Genomic DNA, 25603 nt, shown 5'->3' with positions numbered 1-25603 from the left:
ATGCCCGAAGAAATTACAAAAAAAAATTGTTTATTTTCTCTTCGTTTAATTTTTTTTCCACTCGTACGATCCAAGTGGGCTCCGATCGTTCTCGTGAAAGGGTACGAACTTTTTTTACGGTTATACAATTCAAATCCGTTGCTGAACCACTCCTAAACGAGTATAAAATCACATTTAATGTTCCAATTAACGTTGTTATTATTGAAACTAGTAATCGAATTTTCAACATATAAAAAATCTCTATAGAATTCAATTTTCGAGATCGTATCATTTTTTTTTCCAAGTACTAAGAAAAGCGCGTTGTTTTTGTGACTAATAATCTACTTTCTACAAAACAATTGCATTTTTTTTAACAAAATTTTTGTAAACGTTTTAAAAAGTATTGACAGTTCGGAACTTTGGAGATTTTAACTCAAAATCTTACAACAAATTTTTTGAAACAATCGCGTTAGGACATGCAGAAAATGTAATGTGAGTTGTAGATCCGAATGAAAAGCGTCGGGCTCCAGTCGAAACTGATCGGTTACCCACAGGATATTCGATGTTCTTCAAAGAATTATATATTCTGTACAGTAGTGAACGTCTAGTAGTCGAATGTACTTATCGATGTACTTATAAAAGATATTCGTCGTCGCACGTTATGTGTCTCTCAGTGGGCTCATGGCTTCGTTAATTCACTCACATATTGCCATTACAATGAATTCATTAATACATCGAGAACGCTTTTCTTAATCAAATGAAAATTCACCATGGACCTGAAAAAAAAAAAAAAATAATTCATCGATTTCGAAAATGTTTTGTGCCTAATCGCGTGAGGTTTCATCAATCGTACACATAAAAATGATATCTTCACTCGATGTAACCAAATTTTCACGCAGTATTGATACTTGATTTTTTTCCTCAACGTTTCGTTGTGTCGAGACAGAAAGGCAACGGCGAGTTACTTCTCAGTTCTGCTGTGATTTACAGGCATAGACGACAGGCTTGGCCCAAGATTTATTTTTCGTTTGGCATGACTTTCGTGACACATACCGCATGTTTTCCTTTCCCATATCAGTTCCTACCGATCCTCTCCGACTTATCGAACCGTATAATCATCCCGAAACCCCAAAATATAACCGATAACATTTTTTTTCTATTTATTTTCGTTAATTTGTCATTTATGTAAAATGTTTATCATTATATTCGCAAAAGAAGAAATTTCTTTGAGGAATAAGTCCTGACAAAACCGATGAATTCTCGGAACGAAAATATTCCGAATTTGAATTTTTGCGAGTCTATTGAAAAATCATTTTATTTATTTACGTATTCCATCAACTTGCTACTTTCGCAATGAAAACAGAAATTAGTAGCCTTTCGTAGTGCAATGCATGAGTGTGCGTGTTGTCAACAGTTGCCAGTAATGGGGGGAGACTGTCGTCAAAAGTTGTCGACAGCGAAGAAGAAGGGAGTGGCATGAGACGTGCCTGCTCGCTCAGCGACCTTTCCGTCAGCCCACCAAACCGGTTACTGCATGGTCCAATACAAGGTATCCCCTTATGCTTGCTGCCCTTTTTATGCGTTATATTTTTCTCGTAACTATTGAGAAATCTTTTTTTTCATATCGATCTCCTTACGTTTGTAGGATTTTTTATTCAATAGATAGTTGCAAGGACTGCATCATTCAATCAATGCACTAACAATTTTATCAGATCTCTTGGTAATTCGAATAGAAAATTGTAAATTATTGTCAAGTACTCAGCGTAATGGATATTTTACAAATTTTTTTTATTGAATAAATTAGCGATATTAATAATGTAATAATTGATATGAAATATTATTTGAAAGAGTATCGCTAATAATTGAAAAAATTACCAACTTTTCTTGAGATTAAATTCACTTTATGCGACTCTAGTTTTCCCGTAATCTCATCTTGTTCCGATAACCAAAAGCCAGCTAGCTTTCTCAGAGTAACGGCTTGTGCGGCTGCAGTAAAAATAATGTATTTTTCTATTTTTCAAACTTCTCCTCTGATTTTTCAATAATAATTATTGCACCGCCTCACTCGAGTCCAAATTTGAGACAAATGTATGAGAATTTTTTTTGTGAGAACGAAACATCTTATGGTTGTTGACAGTTTCAGGAAAAATAAGCAATAGAAATGTAAATGCATCGTCCAGGAGTGGTCCTGGAAATGGTAATTCGGGTGCCCAATCAAGACACGTTTCAACTAAGAATCATTCGTCTCATATGACGCGAAGTAGCAGTGTAGGAGTGCTGAATCAGGTAAATTAGTAATTGCCAAACGAGGAGAACGAATTTTCATCAAAAACTTATTTCTCACTAGTGTCATTTTGGTCTCATTTACAGCAAAGCGATTCTGAATCCGATGCGGGCGTTGCTGTTGGTGGAAGAAGTTGGAACAATCAGTCATCGAACAACCGTATAAGCGGCTTGATGAGGCCAACTATAAGTTCGCAAAATAAAATAAATCACCAAATAAAGCCAAACTCATCGTCGAGCAATAATCTTCCTCTGGTGTTGAGGAGGCGAGGCATGCAAGGAGCTTATTCAAGTGGTATGCTGATTAATCGAATACGATTCGCCATTCAATAACACAACCTTCGCGGGCCTTGACAAAGTTTATTTCAATACAATTTTTCAGTGAATCTAAGTCAAGTAGGAAATCAGGAAGATTCTAGCTCAGAGGACACGTCCTCCAATGGAAATGGTGGAAAGCCGGCACTTCCACCCAGGCCAAGAAGTATCAGTATTGATCACTCTGGGGCAAGGTAAATTCCTCTGTCTTTCATTCACAACACATTTTTATACTACAAAAATGTGGATAATCATACGAAAATATCTGTCTTAAGTAAATTTTCATAATATTTCAAACATCATTGGTTAAAATAACGAAAGCTTTGAAATGAAAGAACATAGAATTGGATTCTAGATCCAGAAATATAAATGTCATCATACGAAAATAAAAACTTCATAAAAATGCCAATTGCAAATACTTCATTTGCGATACTGGTAACCTCGTTAATTATGAATTATAATAATGTTGTTTACATTACAGTTTGAGCATACCGGGTGCAACCATAAGGAGATCAGGATCAAGTACAGTCATAACAAATGGTCGAACGAGTGGAGTAGTCGGACAAGGCACTGCTAGACTATCGGTAGCGAATCGAAATCAACTTGAGCCGAGTCCTCAAGAGCTCCCCGTAAAGGACACTGATCGTGCAATCGACGTTGCCAGTGCCGAATGTAAGTACTCACTCGTGGAAATAAAAATATTCCTATGCTAATAATCACCTGTTGAAACATCAAAATCTGACGTTTGACGTTGTCTAACTCTGTCATTATTCCTTAAGCTATTGTCATCTTTAATGCGAACCTTTAATCTTTACAGTAGACACGGATAACAGATTAGGTAAACTAATGCCGCCTATTGAGAATGCTGTGATGTGAAAATTATTAATAACAGATAAATTGACAAAGTAAAAAACGCGAAAATTTGTAAGTGATCATGCTATGATTCAAATTAATATTTTTGTTTTATGGAAAATCAATCGTAGCCAAAATAGTTACAGACTAGTCTTGTCAGTCTGTAGTTTTTTTTTCTAGCAGCCAGGATCACTTTTTTCTTTCAAGTAAAACAAAAAATAACGAAAATGCCATAAGATTACAATCATTTTGAATGTTTCGTGTGAAATTTCATGCTAGATTAACCTTGACAGTTTATGTATGGAATTTATGGAATTTTATACGTTGTGTTCTGAACGTTCCACCCAGCACCACGCCACTCATCAATCCGACGCTTCGAAGCATCTATTTTTATCGTTGAAAAAAATTTTCGACACATACATTTATTTTTGTTTTTCTGGTCCTGGCTTAGAGTTATACGATTCATTGGTAATTACGAATCAATATCGAATCATAAAATAGCATGGTCTCATACGGATTTCAGGAACGTTGTAACATTTTATCCGCATGATGCACGTCGTTATCGTTCAACTCCATATGTATACATATATGACTTTTTTTGTACTCTAAGAATAGTCAGTTTTTTGTATAAAGTCCACGCTTTATTATATTAATTTATTATGACTTCGTTTATCTTCTATTAATATTTTGAATTTAATTTCCATTGGCATATTACATTGTGGTTCATTTGAAACGTTGGTACTACGATTGGGAAGTTTAATTATTGTTTAGAATTTCAGTCATGAATATGGATTTTTCCATAATTTCATTGAAATTCGAAAACCATTTAATTTGTGTTATGAAAAAAATTTTAATCTCATAATTACAAAAGATACAAATTTGAATGAATTTATTTTTGAATAAATGTCAATTGGAGTATGCATTGACGGATCATTAATTTTGAAACTTTTGTTTTTTCTACAGTATCTACACAATTGTGTAACACGATTGCCGACGAGCTGACACGTACTGCAGACAACGTTGTACAGCTTTACAAAAGATTAACAATAGACAGCAGTGGAGACTCATCAGGCGAGGCACTGGACAGGGACACAATGTTACGTGGATTAGAATCGTCGGTAAATGAAGCAATGCGCACGTTACGTCTCGTGGTAGCTGCCGGTACGAGTCAGACTGACGGCAACGAGGTCGGAGCTGACGGTGTGAGTGCGAATGAGGCAACGGTGAAATTCCAAGAATTGCTTGCTGGTCAGGATCAAGGAAAGGTGGTCAATATGATGCAGCAATACTCAGAGCTATTGCTTAGCATGATGCAACAGAGAATGACCGGAAATCAAACTAATCACACCTAAATATCCGTCCAGTCGTCGAGTATTGCACGTAAAATTGAATAGATAAAAAAAAAGAAAAAAAAATTGACGTTGAAAATGAAAGATGAACGAAGAGAATATAAACAACGTACCTCATGAAAATATTTTCATTGCCACGAGACTGTCTGCGGTGTATGATCGAGGAAAAAAGACAACCTACGCTCTCCGTCCTCACATCTCGTCCTTGCCAAAATATTGAAATGTTTTGGATTTGTGCATGAAACTTTGAGGATTCAGATGGAGATGAGTGATTTCCTTTTTTCCATTCGATCGATGGAGCAGCTATTTTTTGAGCCATAGGAAGCGAAGAGATTGAGGATGGAATTTTTTGAGGACGGTTCTAGAGTAGTCACTCCCTAACGTTGTACAAGTCATTACTTCAATAACGCACCAAGTTTTGTCATAGTGAAAAATCAGAACTTATTGATATGCCGCTGAGAGCTAACTCCTCTACAGTTATTTCATTATCGAATCGGATCGTACATCGTAATATTGCGAATTGCAACTCAAAGATTGATAAGAAAATTTGTGTGGCCATGAGGCAATCTTCAATTGGGAACTTCGCACCGCCGTTGCCAAGATTCTCTCAAGGTGTTTTTCGAATTCAGAAAAAGGAATAAAAAGCTTTCACAAAATTGGTCACACATCAGCAAACATCCATGTGAAAAATAAAAAATCTAATTTTTCTCCTTGATAACGTAAGCGTGACATTTCGATATTAATCGATATCTTCGGATTGTAATATTTATTGAAAAACATTTAAGTCGGAACTTGAATAATCCTACTACATAAACATTAGGCCATACGCCGTGAAATGCCAATTACTAAAGACTAGTAGGCTAGATTGTGAATTTATTCTGATGCGTAAATGTCTAAAAATAATGTGTGGTATTTCCGAGCGGTATTTGGATATTGAGTGTGTGTCTCGTTCAAATATATGTACATGTACACATTAATTTAACCAAAGGCTTCACGAAACCTATGGTCTAAATAACTGAGAGGTAACTAAAAAAAAAAAAAAAAAAAAAAAATAGTTTCCTCGCTATTTTGGACAAAGATGACGATAATATTCGTCCGCTGATTACGCGGCATGAAAAAAAACTTGCCAATTGCGCGAATGAATTGAAAATGAGAGAAAATAGATAAAGTATATTGCATCTAGTTGTTAATCAGTCGTTTTAAAAAATAAAGTATCAATCAATACTGGGCTTCTTAGAGTTGCTTAAAAAGAAAATTGAACAAAAGAAATGAGTAAAACAAATGAACGAAGCGAATTAAAATCATCACACTTCTTCTCCTCTCTCAACGTACATATGGGGCTCCGGAAGTGTTTACTGATCGTTTGCACTATTGAAAATGATACTGTATGCGAATCAAAACAAAAGGAAAAAAAAACAAAAATCAGTATCTGCACCAGCCTAAAAAAGGAAGTATTAGCTTGCAATAGCGACTACTATGTATTTTGTCATAGGAATTGACGTGTACTGACATATTTTTCCACGTAAGCCCGTAATTATAGATTTAAAAAAATAATGGAAAAAAAAAGAACGATAAAAAACATAAAATACGACCTTGCATATATTTCGCGTCGTTTAGCGGTTTCTGTACTTTTCATTTTTCAAATTACCATTCTGCTCAATTAACCAGTAACCGGTCCGTCTTTTTTACATTTGTTTTTTCCTTTCCTTTCAATCATCTTAGAAATGATCGAAATCGAATGTATAAGAAGCATCGAAGTAGTTTAAATGTGTATCACTAACGCCCGTGGAATCAATGAAACAATTCAACCCGTTTTTTAATCTTATAATGTACAATACTTGTTGCTTTATATCTCCCAGAATATTGAGTAACTTATTACTTGTGCCATTTAGTGTAAAAAAGGAATGAGCCGTGACGCCTGTCAATTCTGTGACTCCATCGGGTCCCATATAATATTTTCGATCTTGTTATTATGGGATTATTTCAAAGTTCTGTAAAAATTACGAATTTCGTTATGACTTCAAACGTTTTCGATTTTCTACTGTTACTTTTGTTCGGTATGAATGCCTTTTGAAAAACCTTTGAAAAACAATCGTTCAATATTTTTCATTTGATTGGAAAAGAACGTTCTTCACGCATGATAATTGAATCGCGTCGAAAAAACGCAAACACTTATTTTTATCTAGCAAATGAAAAGTTGGAACTTCCTCCATCAGAAAGTTCATATTTTACACTATGATTGTTCTTCGATGATAACCCCCGTATACGATGATGCAGAGCTCATCAATTGTCAAACAAATTATATCGACATTACGTAGTGTCAAATCATTGTGTGAATGTACGTGGGCAGTTTTTTCAATTTAAGTTTAATCTTAACAATGTACCCGTAGATAATTATTGATATCGTGTCGAGGACCGTTGTAGAAAAATCGTAAAATATCGAATCTCATTAGGTCTACGTAGAAATATTTAACCGCTTTTCTTGTTTCTGGCAAATATCCCTCATTCATTCCAAATCATTGATACCTCGGTTCTTGTTTGTGCGTCGATCAAGAAATCATTTTGTTGCGTTTGCTTGCTTGATACGTTCATTACTGTTTTTTTTTGTATATTGTTATTCACGTTATTTCAAACATAGATTGAAATCATCTTTATGCTAATATGGTTTTATTCTATTCTGTATATACTATACATATTAAGTTGCGATTGAATAATAGAATGTGACCCCAGTTGTGTAGATTTGCCACATGTAACGTTTTCTTCGTAAAAAAAGCAAAAATAATAATAATAAAAACAACAATACCATCTATACAATTTTTCAGTGTCCCGTTCCATCTGCTAGTTAGATATAGAATCACGAAAATAAATTACATCGATCAGCGTTTTTCTGTTCAAAATTAAACAGGACAAAAAGAAACTGCGATCCGGTAATTCGAGGGAATTGATCGAAGCAGTATGAACTTTTCATTGGTACTGAAACAGATTTTAATAAACATCGAATAACAAATGAACGGGAGCAATCGAAATTTTTGTATTATTGGGAACCTAAGCAAATAAAAATATGATTTTATTTTCTGTCATTCTTATTTCATATATATTTATATTTATATCAACAGACGCGGTAGCGGTTTATTATTCATATACATCAAAAAATAAAACATTGCACATTTTTACTTTGTTTCATGTTAGATCAGTCGTATGTAATTATTGCGTTTTACAGTAACAATCTTAATTAATGACTCAGACAATCATTACTCTTCGGGGAAAACAATCGGCAGTCTGATACACACACAGAATGTATACAATTGATCACTCGTCCTTCATGATTTGTAAGCGTTCAATAGAGAATGAGCACAATGAGAATCGAGTTATACAAGGCTAGTGTAAAAGTTAGATAAATGTCTACAAAAAATTAATAACATAATACTATACAAATATTTTCAAAAAATTGGTCGATAATATTACTCATTTCAGTACAATTAATGGTACTGTTTGAAAACATGATTACAACTTTTGAGTATCGTTTCTTCATATTAAAATAAAAACAAAATATGGATTCGCTATAAAAAAACAATTTTTTGACGATCTATTTTTCTAAACGGTACTTTGGAACTTGACTCCATTGCTCTGAGGTTTGGCACTGTTTCAAGATTAAGTGCACAATTACTGATTATTTCTCTGTGTTTTTGGACAACCAGGCTTCGAGTTAAGAGCTTCTTCTTATTTATCTTCCGTCCTCTTGCCTCAGTTCTTCAAGCTGTAAATAACGTTTGTTTTTAGAGTTATCAATTCGAATCTAATTGGAAATGGCAAACATTCATGTCTATGAAAAGTCGATCTGAAGCTACTAAAAACTGACCTCTTTTTCTTCATCGACTTCATCTTCTTCGTCGTCGGATCCGTGGACAGATGCAGCAGGTGTTGTTATTCGAGAGGAAGATGGGGATGGAGGTTCGCTCAGTGGTCGTGGATAATTGAACGTTCGATTATAGCTACCGTCACCCATTTCCGCAGCCAACTCCGGGTACACTGCTGTTAACGCCTTTATTCGAGCCTGACGATAATACTGCAGAAGCAATATGAAAATAAAGTTAACGGAAATTTTAATGGTGTTCGAATAGATTATTTTTTATGCATTTTTATTTAGATGACTCTCTAAAGAAATTAATCGTTTTAAGCCTTGAAAATTTTGTAAATACGATATTCGAACATTCAACAAAAATATATGTTAAATTTGGGACTTTTTTCAAACCTATGATGAAAAATTTTAATATTTATTCAACCGTGAACAGTTTTTAAAAGACAAAACGAAACTTACAATTCCAAGATTCCTCCAATCGAGCAAATCACTCAGACGCTCAGTACGATTTCTTTGAATAATACGTTGTCGTCGATTCAAGCGTGCAAAATCAAACATGTACTGTGCCAATTGTTGAACACTACCCTCAATCCCGATGTGTCTTCTGTCGACTATGTAGATTCCATAACTCATAGGGTCAGCTATGTGTTCCTCCATGAAACAACCGAAGCCTGATAAGTTTGTTGTGATGCTCGGTATTCCCATCACTGTGCATTCCGCCGGAGTGTAGCCCCATGGCTCGTAATACGATGGAAATACACCCAGGTGACAACCTCTTACAAAATCCTCGTAATCCAGACCAAAAAGTGGATTCGTCGAAGAAAGGAACTCCGGATGAAATACAATCTTTTAACAAAAACGTTCATTTTCCGCTTTAATATCAGTTTCAAAAAATGCAGTGCTTTATTCACCAAAGTTTCATTGTGAAACGGAAGTGCTGACATATTGAATTACCTTCACGCGGTCATGAACCGTGTTGAACAAGTTGCACCTTCGAACAGCAGCCAAGACCGGATCGTTCCAATCGTCAACAACATTGTGGGTTGTTACCGGCGGTAAGCCATTTCGTTGCAAAGCGTATAAACATCTAGAAAAAAAAAACATTTTTTTTTAGAAACAATCATTTTTTCCATCAAATTGTTTCTTGGCAGTTTATGAAAAAATTGAAACGTTATTTACCTTTTGATTTTAATAATATCTTCCTTTAGTAACATATCTTGACCTTCAGGCAATCTCCCCGAGAGGCACATCTCGTACATGCGTTTGCCCATTTTTATTTGAATCTCATTTATGGTGTCTCGTAATGATTTGGTCACCTGAATATGAGAATTTCTGTTTTTATAATTATTCATAGACACGAAATAATTTTCATTGATTTATATCTGTCGGATTTCCCTACTTCAATTTTTCACCATATAAACTTACAGCATGACCACGTAAAGATTCGACGTTGAAGTTATTCGTCCGAGCGGGGAATATAAGAAATGCAACAACAGTGACATCGGGCTTTGAAGTTTTCAATTGATGATTCAAACGCGCCAATGCCTCGATGAATATGTCGGCACCTTTGTTGCCGAATTCGTAACGACCAGCAGTAAAGAAATACAGAGTTTTTTCCAGATCGAAGTCGTAATGCCTGCCAAGACCAAATAAGAAAGTTAAAGGAATTCTTCTTATGTTGTCTCTTGATGAACTTACCCGTAAAAGTGTCCACGAACAAATTCGTGAATCTTTTCTTTACTAACTGCATGAAGATTTTGAAACTCGTGGAGTGCCGAAAATTTCTTGACATTAAGACCGTTCGGTGTTATTACGTCTGGCTTGCGTTTGAGCAAATTTTCAGCTTCGAATCCAGTAATGTCCGAGACGGTAGTAAATACGTGCGCGAGGTGAGTAGCCGCACGTTCCATACAATATCTGTGATAAATTTGACGTTTCCCAGCTTCTTCATCTACATTGAACTGCAAAAAAGGTTTTCATGCTTGCTATAATGGGTTGAATAAACAATCTTAATGAATCAATATTGTCTTGAAGTTTGAGTATCGTGCAATTGAAGAACTTGATATCATCTATTCGATGTGAAAAATATATTGAAATTTGCTCATATTACCGAGCTCAGATTATTGTAGAAATCAGTTTTTCCAGCACAAAGATATCTTCCTAAAAGAGTTGCGTGGGTTGTGAAAATAGTCGCAACATCGACGTGTCTTGTTCGCAAGGCAATTAAACCAACTCCTGCTTGCCATTCGTGACAATGAACGAGAACTCGAGGTGGGGCCGTTGAGTAACTTTCTGCTGCTTTTCTGTTGGCAAAAAGTCGAAATTTTCGTTTCATTTTATCCTCATCTTTAGCCATATCATTCTGTCAGCAGAATCAGGTCGTGTAATTTCAAATATTGTGTATTCACCGAAATTCTGTGATGAATTGGCACAGTAGGTAGCCGAGTATAATCGCGTCGTTAGCTTCAATGTCCAAATGTGGAATACCAAGACTGCAAGAATTCCACAATTCTTGCTTGTACTCGTCCAATTTCCAAGCCGCACTTCCGATATCGAACAGAATAACTTGAGGATTTCCATCCACTAACCATGTTCCTGTTACAACCTAAATGTGCAAGGAAAAGTTTTTTTAAATAACAATTTCATTATTATTCGATTTTCATATTTCTTCGACGAACACATGTGTGCTCGAGCGCACGTGGCGTTTTATTTATCTTTATGTGAATATATCTATATACATGTACAGACGAGCGCATGACCAAGGCAGTGTACGTGACCTTTGATCAAATTGGGCTCAAGGCTTGGATTGTCGCCAAATCTTCTCTTTAAATGCGTGCATTTGAAAAGGTGAATGAATAAAAAGTCTGAGATCATTTTTTTCAACAGTTTACGTAGAATATTCTGAGATGAATCTTGCTCATAATACTCATGTAAAATGTGTTTTTGTCAAAATATATTTATATTTAATGCAGGGAAATTTTTGGTTTAACAAAACTTTTGAAAATTTTTGGACTTTTCGATTGCTCTTCATTTTGAATGCTATTGAAGTTTGCAGCACTGAGATCCAATTGAAATTGTTGAACAGGCGTGTAATATCAAATTAACATCATTCTTCAGAATAACTTCTAAATAGATAAAAAACAAGAAATGGGGCTTGAACTTTGTTAATAAACTTTGACATCTCTTACCTTGAATCCTTGATCTCTCATAACTTGTACAGCCTTGTACATTGGAGTATCCTGCGGATAATCAGCTTGCTCAACTTCAGTTCTTGCACATGTTTCTTTGTATGGGCCAATCATACAATATTGTTCACCCATTTCCTCCGTAGATACATAAGCTTTTGATCTTATAACAGTATAAATACCACCGACTGAAAAAGTTTAATTTTATACAATCACAAAAAATTTCATTTTCAAATCTTAAATTACCAAATATACCAAAATATCTGTATACTTATTGAATTTTTATCACATAAATTTCTGCTTGTTTTATCAATAAAAACAGAAAAAAAAATTTCTTTGTTTGTTTTGAAATAACTGAAATACAAATAAAAAATACTGCAAAGAAATCATTCCCTTGTACCCAAAATTAAATAATCATGGACAAAGATCTCAAGTTTTTTGGAATCATGAATAAAATAATCACCTTTGTTGGCTACTTCCCATGCTACTTCAAAATTCCACCTGTTTTCTTGCTGAGCAGATTGGCCACGATCCATTATTTCCAGAAAGTCATGACAACTGTCAACTCTATAAAATCGTCTAGAAGCCCTTTCCTTCGACATTTTGTAATAACAAAATAATCTGAAAGTATAAATTCTAAACTGATACTTGTTGTATAATACACATTAAGAAATGCAACTTGGTCAGATAAGCTAAAAACTGTGTCAATTTTAATCTTTAATTTTATGTAAGGCAATGACCTTCGGCCTGGATAAAAAGATTAGATAAAAAAAAAGACGAATTTCCAATTGTGTTTGTCAATACTTATTTCAATTACTTAATCTCAATAATTAAAAAATGGTGATCAGTGATAAAAATGTGATAATACGATTTGTTTTTGATCGAACAGAGAATCTTAATTTACATCCGGATTAAATAACACGACATTCGACGTAACGATTGCAATGATCGGATATCGGTAATATAATAAGTAAAAATAACTCCGAAAATAAAATATTCACAATAGCTACTTCAGGAGGAATTCGTATGCGCGACGATCCAATTACCAATAATCAATCGAGGCAAGACACACTAAATTTGATCCCAGGATATACGATACCTTCGATCGAAACAAATAACAAAAAAAAGAACAATTGATTGGTTCCTTGTGCTCAACTTTAAATCATGAGTTCTTATTCACACTGTTGTGCCCTTTTTTAAAACTTTTATGCCTCTCGTGCTTCCGCCAAAGACAAAAGTTTGCGGAAGACAAAAAAATCTTGTATTATTTTAAATGAAAAATTTGTTTCAAATGTAAACAAGCTTGACTCACCTTCAATCAGGAAACACCGGAATGTTCGGAAGTCTCTAAGGAAACACGCGAGACACTGAGCGTAGGAGTGACCCGAAGAGATATTACACGGCTCGCAGTGAGACTTGAATTGAAGGTTACGAAGAAAGGTCAAACCGGTACTATATGTTCAGAACTCGAATCCCTGAAGAGACTGCGCGAGCTTGCCAGCACGGGGGGAGGGGGGATACATACATAATATATATAAATCTCCTTGTAGCAACGACTCACAAAATTCGAAAATTTCGGCTTGGCATTTCATTCATCACCCGGGAAATCTAGGTGGCGTACAAGTACACAACGCGGGAAATAAGGAATTTCATCGATAGCTCGGTCATTGAACAATGTCATGTACCAACAGAGCCATAATGATAATAATCATTCAATTAATTGGTACGATACGACAGGTTAATATAAGTAACTCAAATAACCCATACTCTTATAAAAATAGAAGTCTTCTTTCGAGAATCTACAGAAAGTTTCAAATCAAAAATTCAAATTTTTTCTTGTGAAATCGAATTGATCGGCAGTTGGTAATTTAAATGTAGTTTTGGTGAATCTCGAAATATCAGCAGATCACAGGGCTGTCATTGTTCCGAACTCTACCGAATTTCTTGATATAACGTGTTTTCTCTTCAACAGAACATTACATCTATATAGATGTATATAATGTATAATGTTTAATTAATATATACATTAATATACTGCCAGAGCGTTTATCACACCGTTGCTAATCGTGTATACTATTCCCACTAAACGTATTATTATATTCGCAGTTGGTTCCATTCAAACGAAGTATCGCTGACGCTCACTGAGTTTTAGTGGCGTTAAAGTCTGCGTTGAATTTATCAGCGAGTCACGTCTCTGTTATGAATAGAGAAGAAAGTTCCGAGTTGTGAATCGTCGTTCAGAGTCAAAGGTTCGGAGAAACACGCGTGTTAGAACTCAGAAATTTGCGGTCAAAAACAACCGGGAATTATGGCGGTAAGTCGCAATTCCTCATTGTCGTGTAATTATTTTCATATTTTCGTAAATTTTGAACATATCCGAATCAAAGATAAAGAGTGAAAAATGATACAAATTTGACTAGATGATATAATTGCGTAAAACTTTTAGTCGGCGTTCACGTAATTTTTTCTAACCTCACATAATGAGTAGAAACGTTTGTATGGATGATAGATATTTGCACTAGAATATATGAATTATCGAATGACATGAAAATGAGAAAATTTAGTGATGGTATATTTTGCATATCGATCTTAAAAAATGGCGGTTACTATGGAAACAAATTTGTTTGATTGATCAAACTTGGTTGACCGTCATGTACCTTGTGAATTCAGAAAATATTATTTCCTGAATATAAGATGTGTTTTTATACAATGAAAGAAAAAACTTTCAGGCTGTTGCAGCAGCAAAAGTACAAGAAGTTCGGGAGATCACAAGAATTGAGCGCATCGGAGCTCACTCGCACATCAGAGGATTAGGTCTAACTGACAGTCTTGAACCACGAAATGTAAGTCCATAAAGCATACCAATTGAGTTGTACCAGAATTGAATCTTTGACCCCGTACAGTCATTCAAGAGACCAGTATAAATTTTATTGATTTGAACAAATCTAGATTTATGAATATGAGTTGTTTATGTTCATGTTAAATCTCTGTAAGCGGCCTACGTACTTCCAAATTTTTAGGAAATGTTTATTGAAAGAGAGAGTTTTGGAGATGCCAATTGTTCTATCGAACAATTGAATTTATTTGTATGAATTACCCAGTGGAAAAAATCTTATTCAGTGGTCAATATGTTCAATTTTCAAACTGTTTGTACCATACGTACTTCCTACGTACTTCCAAATTTTTAGGAAATGTTTATTGAAAGAGAGAGTTTTGGAGATGCCAATTGTTCTATCGAACAATTGAATTTATTTGTATGAATTACCCAGTGGAAAAAATCTTATTCAGTGGTCAATATGTTCAATTTTCAAACTGTTTGTACCATCAATTGATTATTAAAAAATAGGACCGTTCAATGAAAAATTAAAGTATATAATAAAAGATACACATCAAAATCGTTGAAAAACTAAAAGGAGAAAGCTACCTTTGTTACATAAATTTTGCTAATCGAGAAGGAATCATAAATTCATTGACATATGTAATATACAGGTTTCTCAGGGTATGGTTGGTCAGCTGGCAGCTCGAAGAGCCACGGGTGTTGTTCTTGAGATGATTAAAGATGGTAAAATAGCTGGTAGGGCAATCTTACTAGCTGGGCAACCAGGAACAGGCAAAACTGCAATAGCAATGGGTTTGGCCCAAGCTCTAGGCCAAGACACACCATTTACCGCAATGGCTGGTTCGGAGATTTATTCTCTAGAAATGAGCAAAACAGAGGCGCTGACCCAAGCTATCAGGAAATCTATCGGTGTACGAATCAAGGAAGAAACGGAGATAATTGAGGGTGAAGTAGTTGAAATTCAGGTCGATAGACCAGCTACAGGTGTGGGTGCAAAGGTTGGAAAATTGACGCTCAAAACATCGGAAATGGAAACGATCTACGAACTTGGTAACAAAATGATTGACAGTCTTATGAAAGAAAAGGTTCAAGCTGGTGATGTGATAACGATTGACAAAGCAACCGGAAAAATAAATCGTCTCGGACGTTCTTTTACACGTGCTCGTGATTATGATGCCACCGGTTCACAGACGCGTTTCGTACAGTGTCCCGAAGGAGAATTACAAAAACGCAAAGAAGTTGTTCACACTGTGTCGCTTCATGAAATCGACGTCATTAACAGCCGGACACATGGTTTTTTGGCGCTTTTTTCTGGTGATACGGGTGAAATTAAATCCGAAGTAAGAGATCAAATAAACAGCAAAGTCGCTGAATGGCGAGAAGAAGGCAAAGCCGAAATTGTACCTGGAGTTTTATTCATTGATGAAGTTCACATGCTTGATGTTGAGTGTTTCTCCTTCCTCAATCGCGCTCTGGAGAATGAAATGGCCCCTGTAGTTATCATGGCTACGAACAGAGGTGAATTTAAACTCATAAAATTGAATTTCACACCGTTGGAATGCAATCTTATTTCCCCCTATTTCAATATACTTTTCACTTGTAGCCGATATTCATCGTTGATTTTCATCTTAGACAAGAATCCATCTAAAGTTTCACTTATTTGGCTAAAATTTGAATAAATATTGGATGTACCATGTTTTGAAATACTATTCATTCAAATGATGTAAATTTCAGTGTTACCTTATAAAAATTTTATAAATGCGTTATCTCTGCTCAAATTCTAATTCAATTTTCGAAGCTGTCCCAATTGATTTCATCATAAAATTGCTGCATTCATCACTATTTACAGTAAATCTGTCCTTAAAACAGTTTTATGCTTAAAGATATTCTACGTACGCATTAATAACAATTCTAACTTTTCTGCTTGTGAAACAGGTATCACGAGAATAAGAGGAACGAATTACAAAAGTCCCCACGGCATACCTATCGATCTTCTCGATCGTATGATAATCGTACCAACGAGTCCTTATCAAGAAAAAGACCTCAAAGAAATCTTGAAAATAAGGTGCGAAGAAGAGGACTGTGAGATGGCAGATGACGCGTTGACCGTTCTGACAAGAATAGCTTCCGAAACATCTCTGAGATACGCGATTCAATTGATCACTACAGCGTCGCTCGTTAGTCGCAAAAGAAAAAGCACAGAGGTGCGTTCTCTCCTATCTTGAAAATCCACAAAACAGAGAAAACGTAACTTGTTGACACTGTACCGTTTCCCCGTTTTCAGGTCAGCATCGAAGACGTTAAGAGGGTTTATTCGTTGTTTCTAGACGAAAATCGATCGACCCAATTCTTGAAGGAGTACCAGGACGAATTTTTATTCAACGAATTGCGTAAGTAAATTCGTTAGGATAGAGAATATGAAAAAATGATACTGTATTCAATGAAATGACTTTTATTTTTAAAATTCATTTGTTAAATTTTGTGTAAATTTTAAAATTTCTCACTTACAGCTGATCAACCGATGGAAGTGGCATGATTGAAATAGCACGTTTGTCATACTCCGACTTCATTCCTTACTTTCTAATCAATACAATCTTACAAACTTCAACCAGTTTTTCAATACATCGATAAAATTTCACAATCATTTCGTATTCATTTTGTTCGCGTCATACGTTAATATTAATTCATAGTTAATCGTTTGGATGCATACTCCGTTTCCAAGTATCGTGAACACCGATCGCTTGTCGTTATTCTCGTGAAACGATAAAATGTAAACAAAAAACAAAAACGAATAAAAATTGTATAAGATAATCAAGAATAAAATTGTGAGTTTGATCTTCCTGCTGCGTGTTCGCTGGGGAACAACTCTTTGTTGAATAGCGTTGACACTGGGATAAATTAGTTTTTGGTGTGAAGCTCTTATTTCTAAGCTTGTTACGATTATTTAAAATCGTCACAACTCATTGAAATACGAAAATCGGGCGTTGATTAGATGATTATTATCTTTTAAATCTTATTGGAATCTTTGATTTTGTACATTATTTGTCGATTGGGTTCTAAGGCCATCCTGCAGACTCGCTTGATCGCGGATTCGTTGGACTTCTTGAGACAATTAATCATTCGATGTGAAGTTCTCGTCTGCTTGATTTCGTGATCTGCGACTTCTTCCGGAGGATTTTCGTCTAGGCTTTTTTATCCAAAAGCTTTTTTGCTACAAAAATCAATGCATAAGCAAGAATTATACAACTTTTTTTCTAGCAGAAATTTGATCAAAGTAATTGACATGCCATCCATTAGCAACCGGTTTATCCATCATTTTCTCGATTAAAATGCTGCAACGGGTTTCTCTCTGATACAGTTGAGTTCGTAAAAAAAACAAAAATTATACCTTATTTTACTTTCATGAGGGAATATTGTATAAATTTTGAATTTTGGAAAATTTAATCTCCTTTTTAGTTATCTCTCTCTTTCCAGCGATAGAACGCTTTAGGCAAACGCGACTGTAACTCCATCAGAGGATATCATTCCGTCAGGTCAGAGGCATTGTCGCACTATATTCATCCCTTTTTACTTTACAATGCCCTGATGAAATTTTATTCTTTAGCGAAGTTGCAGTTGTAATAACTTCCACTTTCCAACTCTCTTCGTTTTCGGAATTATTCAAAATTACTATGCATACGAACTCGTTCATGGATATAAAAACTTTGGATGGAGGTTTCTCCTGCTTTTTAATACACATCGATTGTTTTCCTCTAAGGGGTCTACCCCAATTAAACAGACGAAAAAAATACTATTTTCACGAATTTTTTTGATCCTATAAAAAGTGTTAGGCCTAAAAAGTACACTCTTAAAATATCCAAAAATTTTTTCTTATATTTATTTTACTCAGTTTTCGTACGGAAAAATGGAGGGGGGGGGGGGGGGGGGGAGGGAAGACAGATCCAAAAAAAAGATGGGTGTTCGCTGTTGATAAAATCTCTGGAATAGATGATCAAAGAAAAATAATGATTTTAGATTCAATAGATAAATGGCTATAGCGTATATCATACGATTTTTGATATTTTCAAATATCATAAAATGACGGCAATTTTTCCAAAAACTACGAAAAGCACGTTTTTTTCAGTGTTTTTCGCAGAAAAAAAATAATTCCACTCAATATTTAAAAACTCGTATGATATGCGCTATAGCTATAATCGTAAAGGAAATGTAAAATTTTGGTAAAGATCGGTTGAATAGTGTCAGAGATTTTATCAACAAGCCGGCAGGTCCATAAATAAAGGCAGGTCCGTGGTACTGCGCGGTGCGTATTAGTGCGCTTAGACAGCCAAGTGAACGTCGCTCAAAACTACACTTGGACTGCTTTATCAAATTTTAGTATGATACTTTTAAATATGTATACTTTCGAAAATTGCAATAAAAAAAATCGATTTTTTGAAAATTCTCATTAGGGTAGCCCCCTTAAAACACAACTTTGTTGATGCAAAAGCAGGTACAATTGAGACGTCACGATGCATTAGAATATCGAATAAATCGAACAATTATGCTCTTCCTTCCTCACCTGTAATCAGTTTGACTACACCATCTGGTTTGTAAGATGATTGATATTTCTTGTCCTTTGAGGTGACACCAAAACCATAACTGACTTTATAAACTGGCAGAGGAATAACCGTAGACGACACAGGTATCATGACTGCAATCAAGCAAAGACCATTCTAGTGAAAGGCGAAATTTATAATTATATTTCAGTATATCATGAAAATATAAAATTATCATAATTTATTAGAAATAATTTCGTTTATTTTTTTCGAGCTGACGTGGCAACTCAAGCAGGACAAATCAGTCAGCCGTACAGGCTCTCCCAAGGTTTCGTATTGTTTTCTTAAAGTCAGGAATCTACTATTGATATAACTGTTAATTATGCAATGCTTTTGAGGATGATAAATTGCGGATATTCACATTTTTAATAATTTTATATTATTTCATGAATTCCTCACTCGTCCAGGGGCTTCGATCGATTACATGACCACATTGGAGTCTATGGTAATGTCAAAACTGAGAATTAGATAATTGGGAAGAAATTTTTTCATAAAATTCTCTTCTGATCGCAAATTTGTCTTTTCGAATGTTTTGCAAAAATTATATCCGTAGAGAATGACAAATCGATCCTTTTGAGAATATTTCAAGCCAACTAATTGTCGAATTTCAAACTAATGGGTTCGATTATTTGTGAATTAAGAGCCCGTAACTAAGGAACAGACTAAACCTTGCCAATAGGGGTTCTGAGCTTCGGTATGAAACTCGGGGCATTTCAGTTGAAATACCAACGCATGTATAAAGGTGATTAATTATCGGAAAGTCAAAAATGGAAAAAAATGTAAGGAACCGGTAGACTTGGGGACGCACCCCAGCCATTAAAAAAAGTTTTAATTATGATTGATTGAAGTAAGAGAAAATTACATCTCCCGTCGAATAATTCTGGAACATTATTATTAATTAACAGCAATAATAATATTTTCAAATGATTTCGTAGTTTTTAGAAGATCGAAAAATTCACAAAAATGGAGTCCGCCAAGGCATAATAAATAAAAAAAAAGTGAAACAAAGAAATGAGGAAATATCAATTGTTGCTCGAGAAAAGTTTTTCAGATACTCGGAACACAATATAATTTCTTCTTTGCAAAATGGTAGGAGCTCAATTTTTTTTTCCTTCTGCTAATTACATTTACATTCCGTTTTGACAAACAGCTCATTTTACCCTGATTAATGAACGTCTCTTTCGAGTACATCGTTTTTTAATTTTCATTTTCAAGCACTGAAGAAGCCGCAGGCGGAATCAGCGGTATCTTGTTCCTATGAAAAGTGTAGATATAGCACACGAAACGTGAAGGATAACGAGAAAAATCTGCCACGAGAAAATGGCATAGAAGTGTATATAGCTAAGAAATCGAGATCTCGGAGTCTTGCTATAATCGTAACCCACGCCTTCTTCGCCATGAATGACATCATCGTTCCGTTATTCCCACCTGTCATCGTCGAGAAAAGGTGGATTCTCATTTTCGAGATCACCAACGAGCTCTTCCCTTATTTGGCTTCGCGAATCCGAGTTCGTAAACTTGTTTCATTTTTGAGGTTTTTTTTCAACAAATATTACTGTCGACCAAAGCATTTTAATTTGTGTCTGATGAAAATGACGTTTTAAATGCGAACCTCTGGTGGTCGAAGCATGAAATAAATAAGGAGGCAGTTCAAGAGTACTTCGAAACTCGAACAAACATTTTATAGACTAACAAAAAATAAGTATTTTTCGTAACTCTGGTTACTTGCAAATTCTCCATTTTTTACGAATACCTTCGCCTAATTCCTACATCAAAGCTTCTGAAGGGTCCAAAGATGAGAATAAATTCTCAATTGAGAACTAAGAATCTACTTGGTCGTGATCGAAATATCGACCACTAGTTTGGTCGGACACTCCACTTGAAAAATTCATCGATATTATGCACAAATTTTGTGTAAAAAAGGTCGATTTCAACGTAAAGATCCCCATCCTAAAAAGGTTAATCGTCGATCACTCGTTGCGTTGATCCTTTTGAATTTTTACCATTCACATCTATTACTTGTATCTATCGAAAGCTACTTGTTTCTACCGAAAGCTCGAGTCATAATGCCGATTGGATCCGACGTGGATCCGGTTGTATAAGCTTAATTCAATTTATGACACTCTTTCGAATCGTTATCGATCACCGATTTCTAATAACTACGTAAACACATGAAAAATGTATTTTTTACACGAATCTTTAGAAATGAGTTGTTTTCTGTCATTTGAATTGCTAAAAATTTCAGTGTTCCAATCAATCTGAGAAACCTTGAAATAAACGAGTTTAGTGGTCGAAAAACTATAAGAAATCTTGGAATGTTTCATCTCGAAACCCGTGAAGATGTGTATGAGAAAGTAATCGATTTGAAAACTCGAATCAACCGTCGGTATGCAAATTGAAAAAAAAAAGGAACTGATTTATATACATAGATATTCGTTCACATTTCCAATCGCAAGCGACGCAGTAAAAGAGTTTTCTGATGAGAGAACAAACGTATAGCTATCCGGAGCTCCTTCCTCGAGCTAATTAGTCCGTACGACAATTAGAGAGAAAGTTTTTTTTTATTCATTCATTTGCGCCGAAGTTCCCACCGGAGTAGAAGTTCTGGCATATACGCAGCGATTTCTCGTCCAAACCTCGAGGCGTTGGAAAAAGTCGAGAGAGTTCCCAGCGGTTTTACCGCGAAGAGAAATCCGACGCGATTCCAAACTTTCATTTTTATTTTTATTATATATATTTTTTTTTTATTTATCTTTTTTCCAAGCAACCAAGAGTTTGCATTCTTGATAAAACGATGTGAAAAATAGTCGCGTTGCCAATATGAGAGAAAATAGAGAATACCTAATTATGATTGAAAAAAAATCAAATAAAACAGAAAAAGACGAACGAACGAAGGAGAATTGAGGTCGATCGTGAAACACGAAGAAGGAAATGACTTTCATTTATTGAGTAAAATGCGAACATTTTTTTTTAATTCCAATTTCACTTCCTTCATTATTGAATCAATTACCGGGTTCAAAGATGTTATCCTCGTTGCGTTTATAAATCGTTGGTTTAGCATACGTCTCCGAAATAACGTAGACGAATCCAAGAATGAGAAACGTGATAAAACGCATTTTGCACAATATTCAGCAGAAAATAATTTTAAATTGAAGGATGCGAGGCAGATTTGAACACACAGCACTTGATTGTGCCAAAGTCGTAGCTTTCAAATGGCACTGTTTATACCGCACAAAGTTTTTCACGATTGCCGGTCGCTTTGAAATATCACGAAAAGAAGTATACTCGGGGTAAGTGTAGTGAGAGGGAAAAATTGATTAGGAGAACCGAGTTGAAACTCGATTACTATTTTATGTTATTTCGCTCGATAAAAACTCTCGAGCCTCACGAAAATGTTACGTTCGATCAGCACACGCGCTCGTTCAACTCGTAGCTGCTGCGAATTCAGCCAACTACACACCGTTCGGGTATAGAGTTAAATGCCACAATATCCCCGCAATCTTTGGTTAGCTAGCTCGAGCGGGCATGAGGGAAAGGAAAAATCTACGAGCGAGCGTGACGTCCAAACGAAGAGAGAATCGAAGTATTTTTTATCACGATTGAACGATTTTTGCGGTGGGAAAAAAAAAAACTCGTGCAGTTTTCAACAAATCGAACTCGCACTTCCGCCGAATATATAATCGAGCACGATCCAAATGAAAGTGTCACCTCATTCTTTCTCGACCTCACTAAAGTGAAAAATGGGTTTTTTCATTATTAAAGAATCGAGTAATCTCAATTCGATGCTGTCCAGGAACTTCTCGTCACGAGAAAATGCAATTGAAGTTTGTGAATTCGTGATAATCAGTAAGTTAGAATTGATCGGAAAATGCATAAAAATTTATTTCCGTACAACAAACTTGTAACAGTGAACGTTGCATATTTTGAATAAAATGAAAAGAAAAATGAAAAACAGCACTGAGAAAAACGTTGTTGGAAAAGTTTGAGAATAAAATACTCCATCAAGAACAGCGTGGCCATCTCTGGAAACGAAGGGGATTTACTGTTGCCTCGGTTCTGTATTTTAGTGGTAAAAGGAAAGACCATTGGGCATTATATCCTAGAAAATCCCGTGCAGAATAGAAGGATTTGTTTCGTGGGATATTTTTGACCTGGTTTTATGGTTCAGAAATATACACTTGTTAGTACGAGTTCATATTTACGATTGAGTAAAGTGATATATATCTATAAAAATGCCAGAAATGTCTTGAACTGTAACGAGTGAAAGTAGCCTCGGAACCATCCACGAAAGCGGTCAAAGCGGATCCTCTGTACTATTATGTAAACAGGATAACGAGCAGTGGAAAAGGCGAGTGCCTATGACGCAAAAGAGTCGAGACAAGGTCCCTGAGGTGCAGATTTTATCTTGAAAGGTCAGACAAGTATTCGTTAATAGTAAATGTCCGAGCTCTGCTTAAATGCATAGTATTACGAAAGTGTACAATAAAAAAAGAACATTCGAACGGAAGGATATGATGGCGACAATTTTCATGAGAAATTTCATGTACGAACAATAAACGAACAATTGGCCGTGGAAAATTTTTGATAACGAAACTTTGTACGTGTAAAATAGAAATATCAGATGAATAATAGACAGCCCCAAACGAAACTATTGTGAGCTGCACGCAGAAAAGGAGGCCGAAAATTCTAGAGGCTTTCCTATAGGATTTTAGATTTTCCTAGATTTCCTAGTATCCTAGATTTTCCTCTAGGATACTAGGAATATGGTGTCTCGAGGACAGTATTATACGTTCTGGATTGCAGCATCAGTTCGAAGAACTGTAATAAGAATTGTTCTATATCCACCATAGTCAAAAGACCAATAGTCATACCTTACATTCAAAAGACTGAAGAGTCTTTTTCTCTATAAGCATAATAAAAGATGCTTTTAGTCACTTCAAACGTTTATATTGTTATTGTTAAGTATGCTCGGGCAACCCTGAAAAAAAAATCAAATGTATGGTAAAATGTCACACGTATTTGGTGTATATTCGTGTATTTGACATGATGAATAACACTCGGAAACAAAACGAAATATATTTCTCACGTGCATCACTTTTTGCTATGCACATAAAGCTGTGTAGAATTGAAGGGACGAAAAATAGCAAAATTCAAAAAATACGATGCTGTTTGTAAACGGCGGCTAAATACTTTGCAAATTCTTGAAAAGTAATATATTCCTCTCTGTACAAAACGAATCCGTTTTCCCCGTGTATATTTATACGGAGTGTTAAAATTGATTGAAGGTCACTCGAACTATTTCTTCGATTGAATGAAACTTGAATACGAGATGAAATTATTCATCGATTGTCGTCGTCGCTAGCTCAATTAGTCGTGTGCCCAGATCTCTCTCTCGTGAGAGAATATATTTCAAGCCAATATTGTTCGTTAAATCGAGCGACTAAACGATTCGAAATTGAATATAATCATGAGCGGTTCGTTATAATTTCAATTAACGATCGATCAATATATTTTCCGAGTTCATGTTTCCATTGGAAATGAATTCAGAAGCATGGAAAAATCGGGGGTTGATGTATAATTAGTTTCATGCCTGAGGCTAACAAATCCAATTTTGTCGGGTCGGTAATTCCATTCATGAACTCATCAGCATTACGTAGTTTCATTAGAGCTGGTACGCAGAGATGAGTGAGAAAAGTGGTTATCGCACCTCGTTCTACGTGTGCGCGCTGATGCCCCCACAGAGCTAGCACTCTCACGAGATATTTCCGTCCTTTCCCGCGAGAGCAACCTCTCACACGTAAGTGAGAAAAAGGCTTTCGGAATATGAAAGCTTTCACGATACAGTTATAGATCTTCCGAAAGCTTTACCGACTTGCTGTCGTAACAAGGAGCGATAAGTGTCGTTGCCATTAAATTTTTTTCAAGGTTAAACGAGAATCTTTTACGTCGTTTCAGATTACTTGCAACTGGACCTCAAATCTCACTTAAGATGCTTCGGCTCTTGGACTCAATGGTTGACAAGAGCAGTGAATGCACAAAAATTCGTTAGTTTTACCAATAAAACTGCACCTGGATCCAAAAAACTTGTGAACCCAAAATGTGATTATCGATGTCAAGTTCGCAAAGCTATTCTCGAAAAAATGAATAAAAATTCTCGTCCGGGCTTCTCAGTACCTACGACAAGCTTGCAAAGTTTTGGATTTTTCTTGTGAATTTTACGAATAAGAATGAAGATAACGAGCTTGCATGGTTTTGCAATTCAAATTTCGAATCCCTCGATGAGTCATGGTTTGAGATTTTTTCACCTACAATATTTGTACAATTTTTTTCACTATAATTATGCGTTT

General features: G+C 35.4%; 4 protein-coding genes across 17 annotated transcripts in view; 2 read left to right on the top strand and 2 right to left on the bottom strand.

Moving 5' to 3' along the window:
- The window catches only part of Wdr62 (WD repeat domain 62), a 104055-nt gene extending 96468 nt beyond the window's left edge, over positions 1-7587 (top strand). For 10 of the 14 annotated variants that reach the window (XM_043433189.1, XM_043433188.1, XM_043433193.1 and 7 more), the window contains 6 exons: positions 2117-2265; positions 2350-2557; positions 2645-2771; positions 3059-3249; positions 3395-3415; positions 4393-7587. In XM_043433189.1, the coding sequence (XP_043289124.1) occupies positions 2117-2265; positions 2350-2557; positions 2645-2771; positions 3059-3249; positions 3395-3415; positions 4393-4781 (1085 nt within the window). In that variant the 3' untranslated portion in view covers positions 4782-7587. Of the gene's footprint in view, positions 1-1393; positions 1529-2116; positions 2266-2349; positions 2558-2644; positions 2772-3058; positions 3250-3394; positions 3502-4392 lie in introns of all 14 variants that reach the window. The other 4 variants (XM_043433192.1, XM_043433191.1, XM_043433190.1 and 1 more) reach the window with 3 other exon arrangements.
- Positions 7588-7858: 271 nt separating this feature from the next.
- GlyS (glycogen [starch] synthase) lies at positions 7859-13290 on the bottom strand. The gene is made up of 12 exons (XM_043433194.1): positions 13135-13290; positions 12286-12443; positions 11826-12010; positions 11046-11242; positions 10748-10940; positions 10336-10598; positions 10063-10273; positions 9817-9953; positions 9592-9724; positions 9097-9483; positions 8638-8844; positions 7859-8535 (listed from the first exon to the last, which is right to left on the bottom strand). The coding sequence occupies exons 2-12, from the start codon at positions 12422-12424 to the stop codon at positions 8503-8505; spliced, it is 2085 nt and encodes a 694-aa protein (XP_043289129.1). The 5' UTR covers positions 12425-12443; positions 13135-13290; the 3' UTR covers positions 7859-8502.
- A 703-nt stretch (positions 13291-13993) lies between these two features.
- Positions 13994-17484, top strand: rept (RuvB-like helicase 2 rept). Its single transcript, XM_043433196.1, has 6 exons — positions 13994-14136; positions 14552-14665; positions 15312-16179; positions 16597-16865; positions 16946-17051; positions 17172-17484. Exons 1-6 carry the CDS (start codon positions 14131-14133, stop codon positions 17195-17197), a joined length of 1389 nt encoding a protein of 462 aa, XP_043289131.1. The 5' UTR covers positions 13994-14130; the 3' UTR covers positions 17198-17484.
- LOC122418990 (uncharacterized) lies at positions 17098-22725 on the bottom strand. Its single transcript, XM_043433203.1, has 3 exons — positions 22267-22725; positions 19220-19351; positions 17098-17872 (listed from the first exon to the last, which is right to left on the bottom strand). Exons 1-3 carry the CDS (start codon positions 22370-22372, stop codon positions 17844-17846), a joined length of 267 nt encoding a protein of 88 aa, XP_043289138.1. The 5' UTR covers positions 22373-22725; the 3' UTR covers positions 17098-17843.
- Positions 22726-25603: the final 2878 nt, after the last annotated feature.

Source organism: Venturia canescens, chromosome 1 (genome assembly GCF_019457755.1).
Source record: "Venturia canescens isolate UGA chromosome 1, ASM1945775v1, whole genome shotgun sequence".
In the NCBI taxonomy this organism is placed as follows: Eukaryota; Metazoa; Arthropoda; class Insecta; order Hymenoptera; family Ichneumonidae; genus Venturia; species Venturia canescens.
Note: the sequence above shows the minus strand (reverse complement) of the source record. Positions and strands in the feature narration are given on the sequence as shown.

Excerpts from the sequence above, each read along its gene's own strand:
- GlyS (XM_043433194.1), bottom strand. The coding sequence starts at position 12,424 with ATGTCGAAGGAAAGGGCTTCTAGACGATTTTATAGAGTTGACAGTTGT. Across the intron at positions 11,243-11,825 it reads TGAGAGATCAAGGATTCAAG|GTTGTAACAGGAACATGGTT; the intron begins GTAAGAGATGTC and ends TTGCACATTTAG. Across the intron at positions 8,536-8,637 it reads AAGTCGATGAAGAAAAAGAG|CTTGAAGAACTGAGGCAAGA; the intron begins GTCAGTTTTTAG and ends CGTTATTTACAG.
- rept (XM_043433196.1), top strand. Across the intron at positions 16,866-16,945 it reads GCAAAAGAAAAAGCACAGAG|GTCAGCATCGAAGACGTTAA; the intron begins GTGCGTTCTCTC and ends CCCCGTTTTCAG. Across the intron at positions 17,052-17,171 it reads ATTTTTATTCAACGAATTGC|CTGATCAACCGATGGAAGTG; the intron begins GTAAGTAAATTC and ends TCTCACTTACAG.
- LOC122418990 (XM_043433203.1), bottom strand. The coding sequence starts at position 22,372 with ATGCGTTTTATCACGTTTCTCATTCTTGGATTCGTCTACGTTATTTCG. Across the intron at positions 19,352-22,266 it reads GGATAACATCTTTGAACCCG|TCATGATACCTGTGTCGTCT; the intron begins GTAATTGATTCA and ends GCTTGATTGCAG. Across the intron at positions 17,873-19,219 it reads TGTAGTCAAACTGATTACAG|CAAAAAAGCTTTTGGATAAA; the intron begins GTGAGGAAGGAA and ends TGATTTTTGTAG.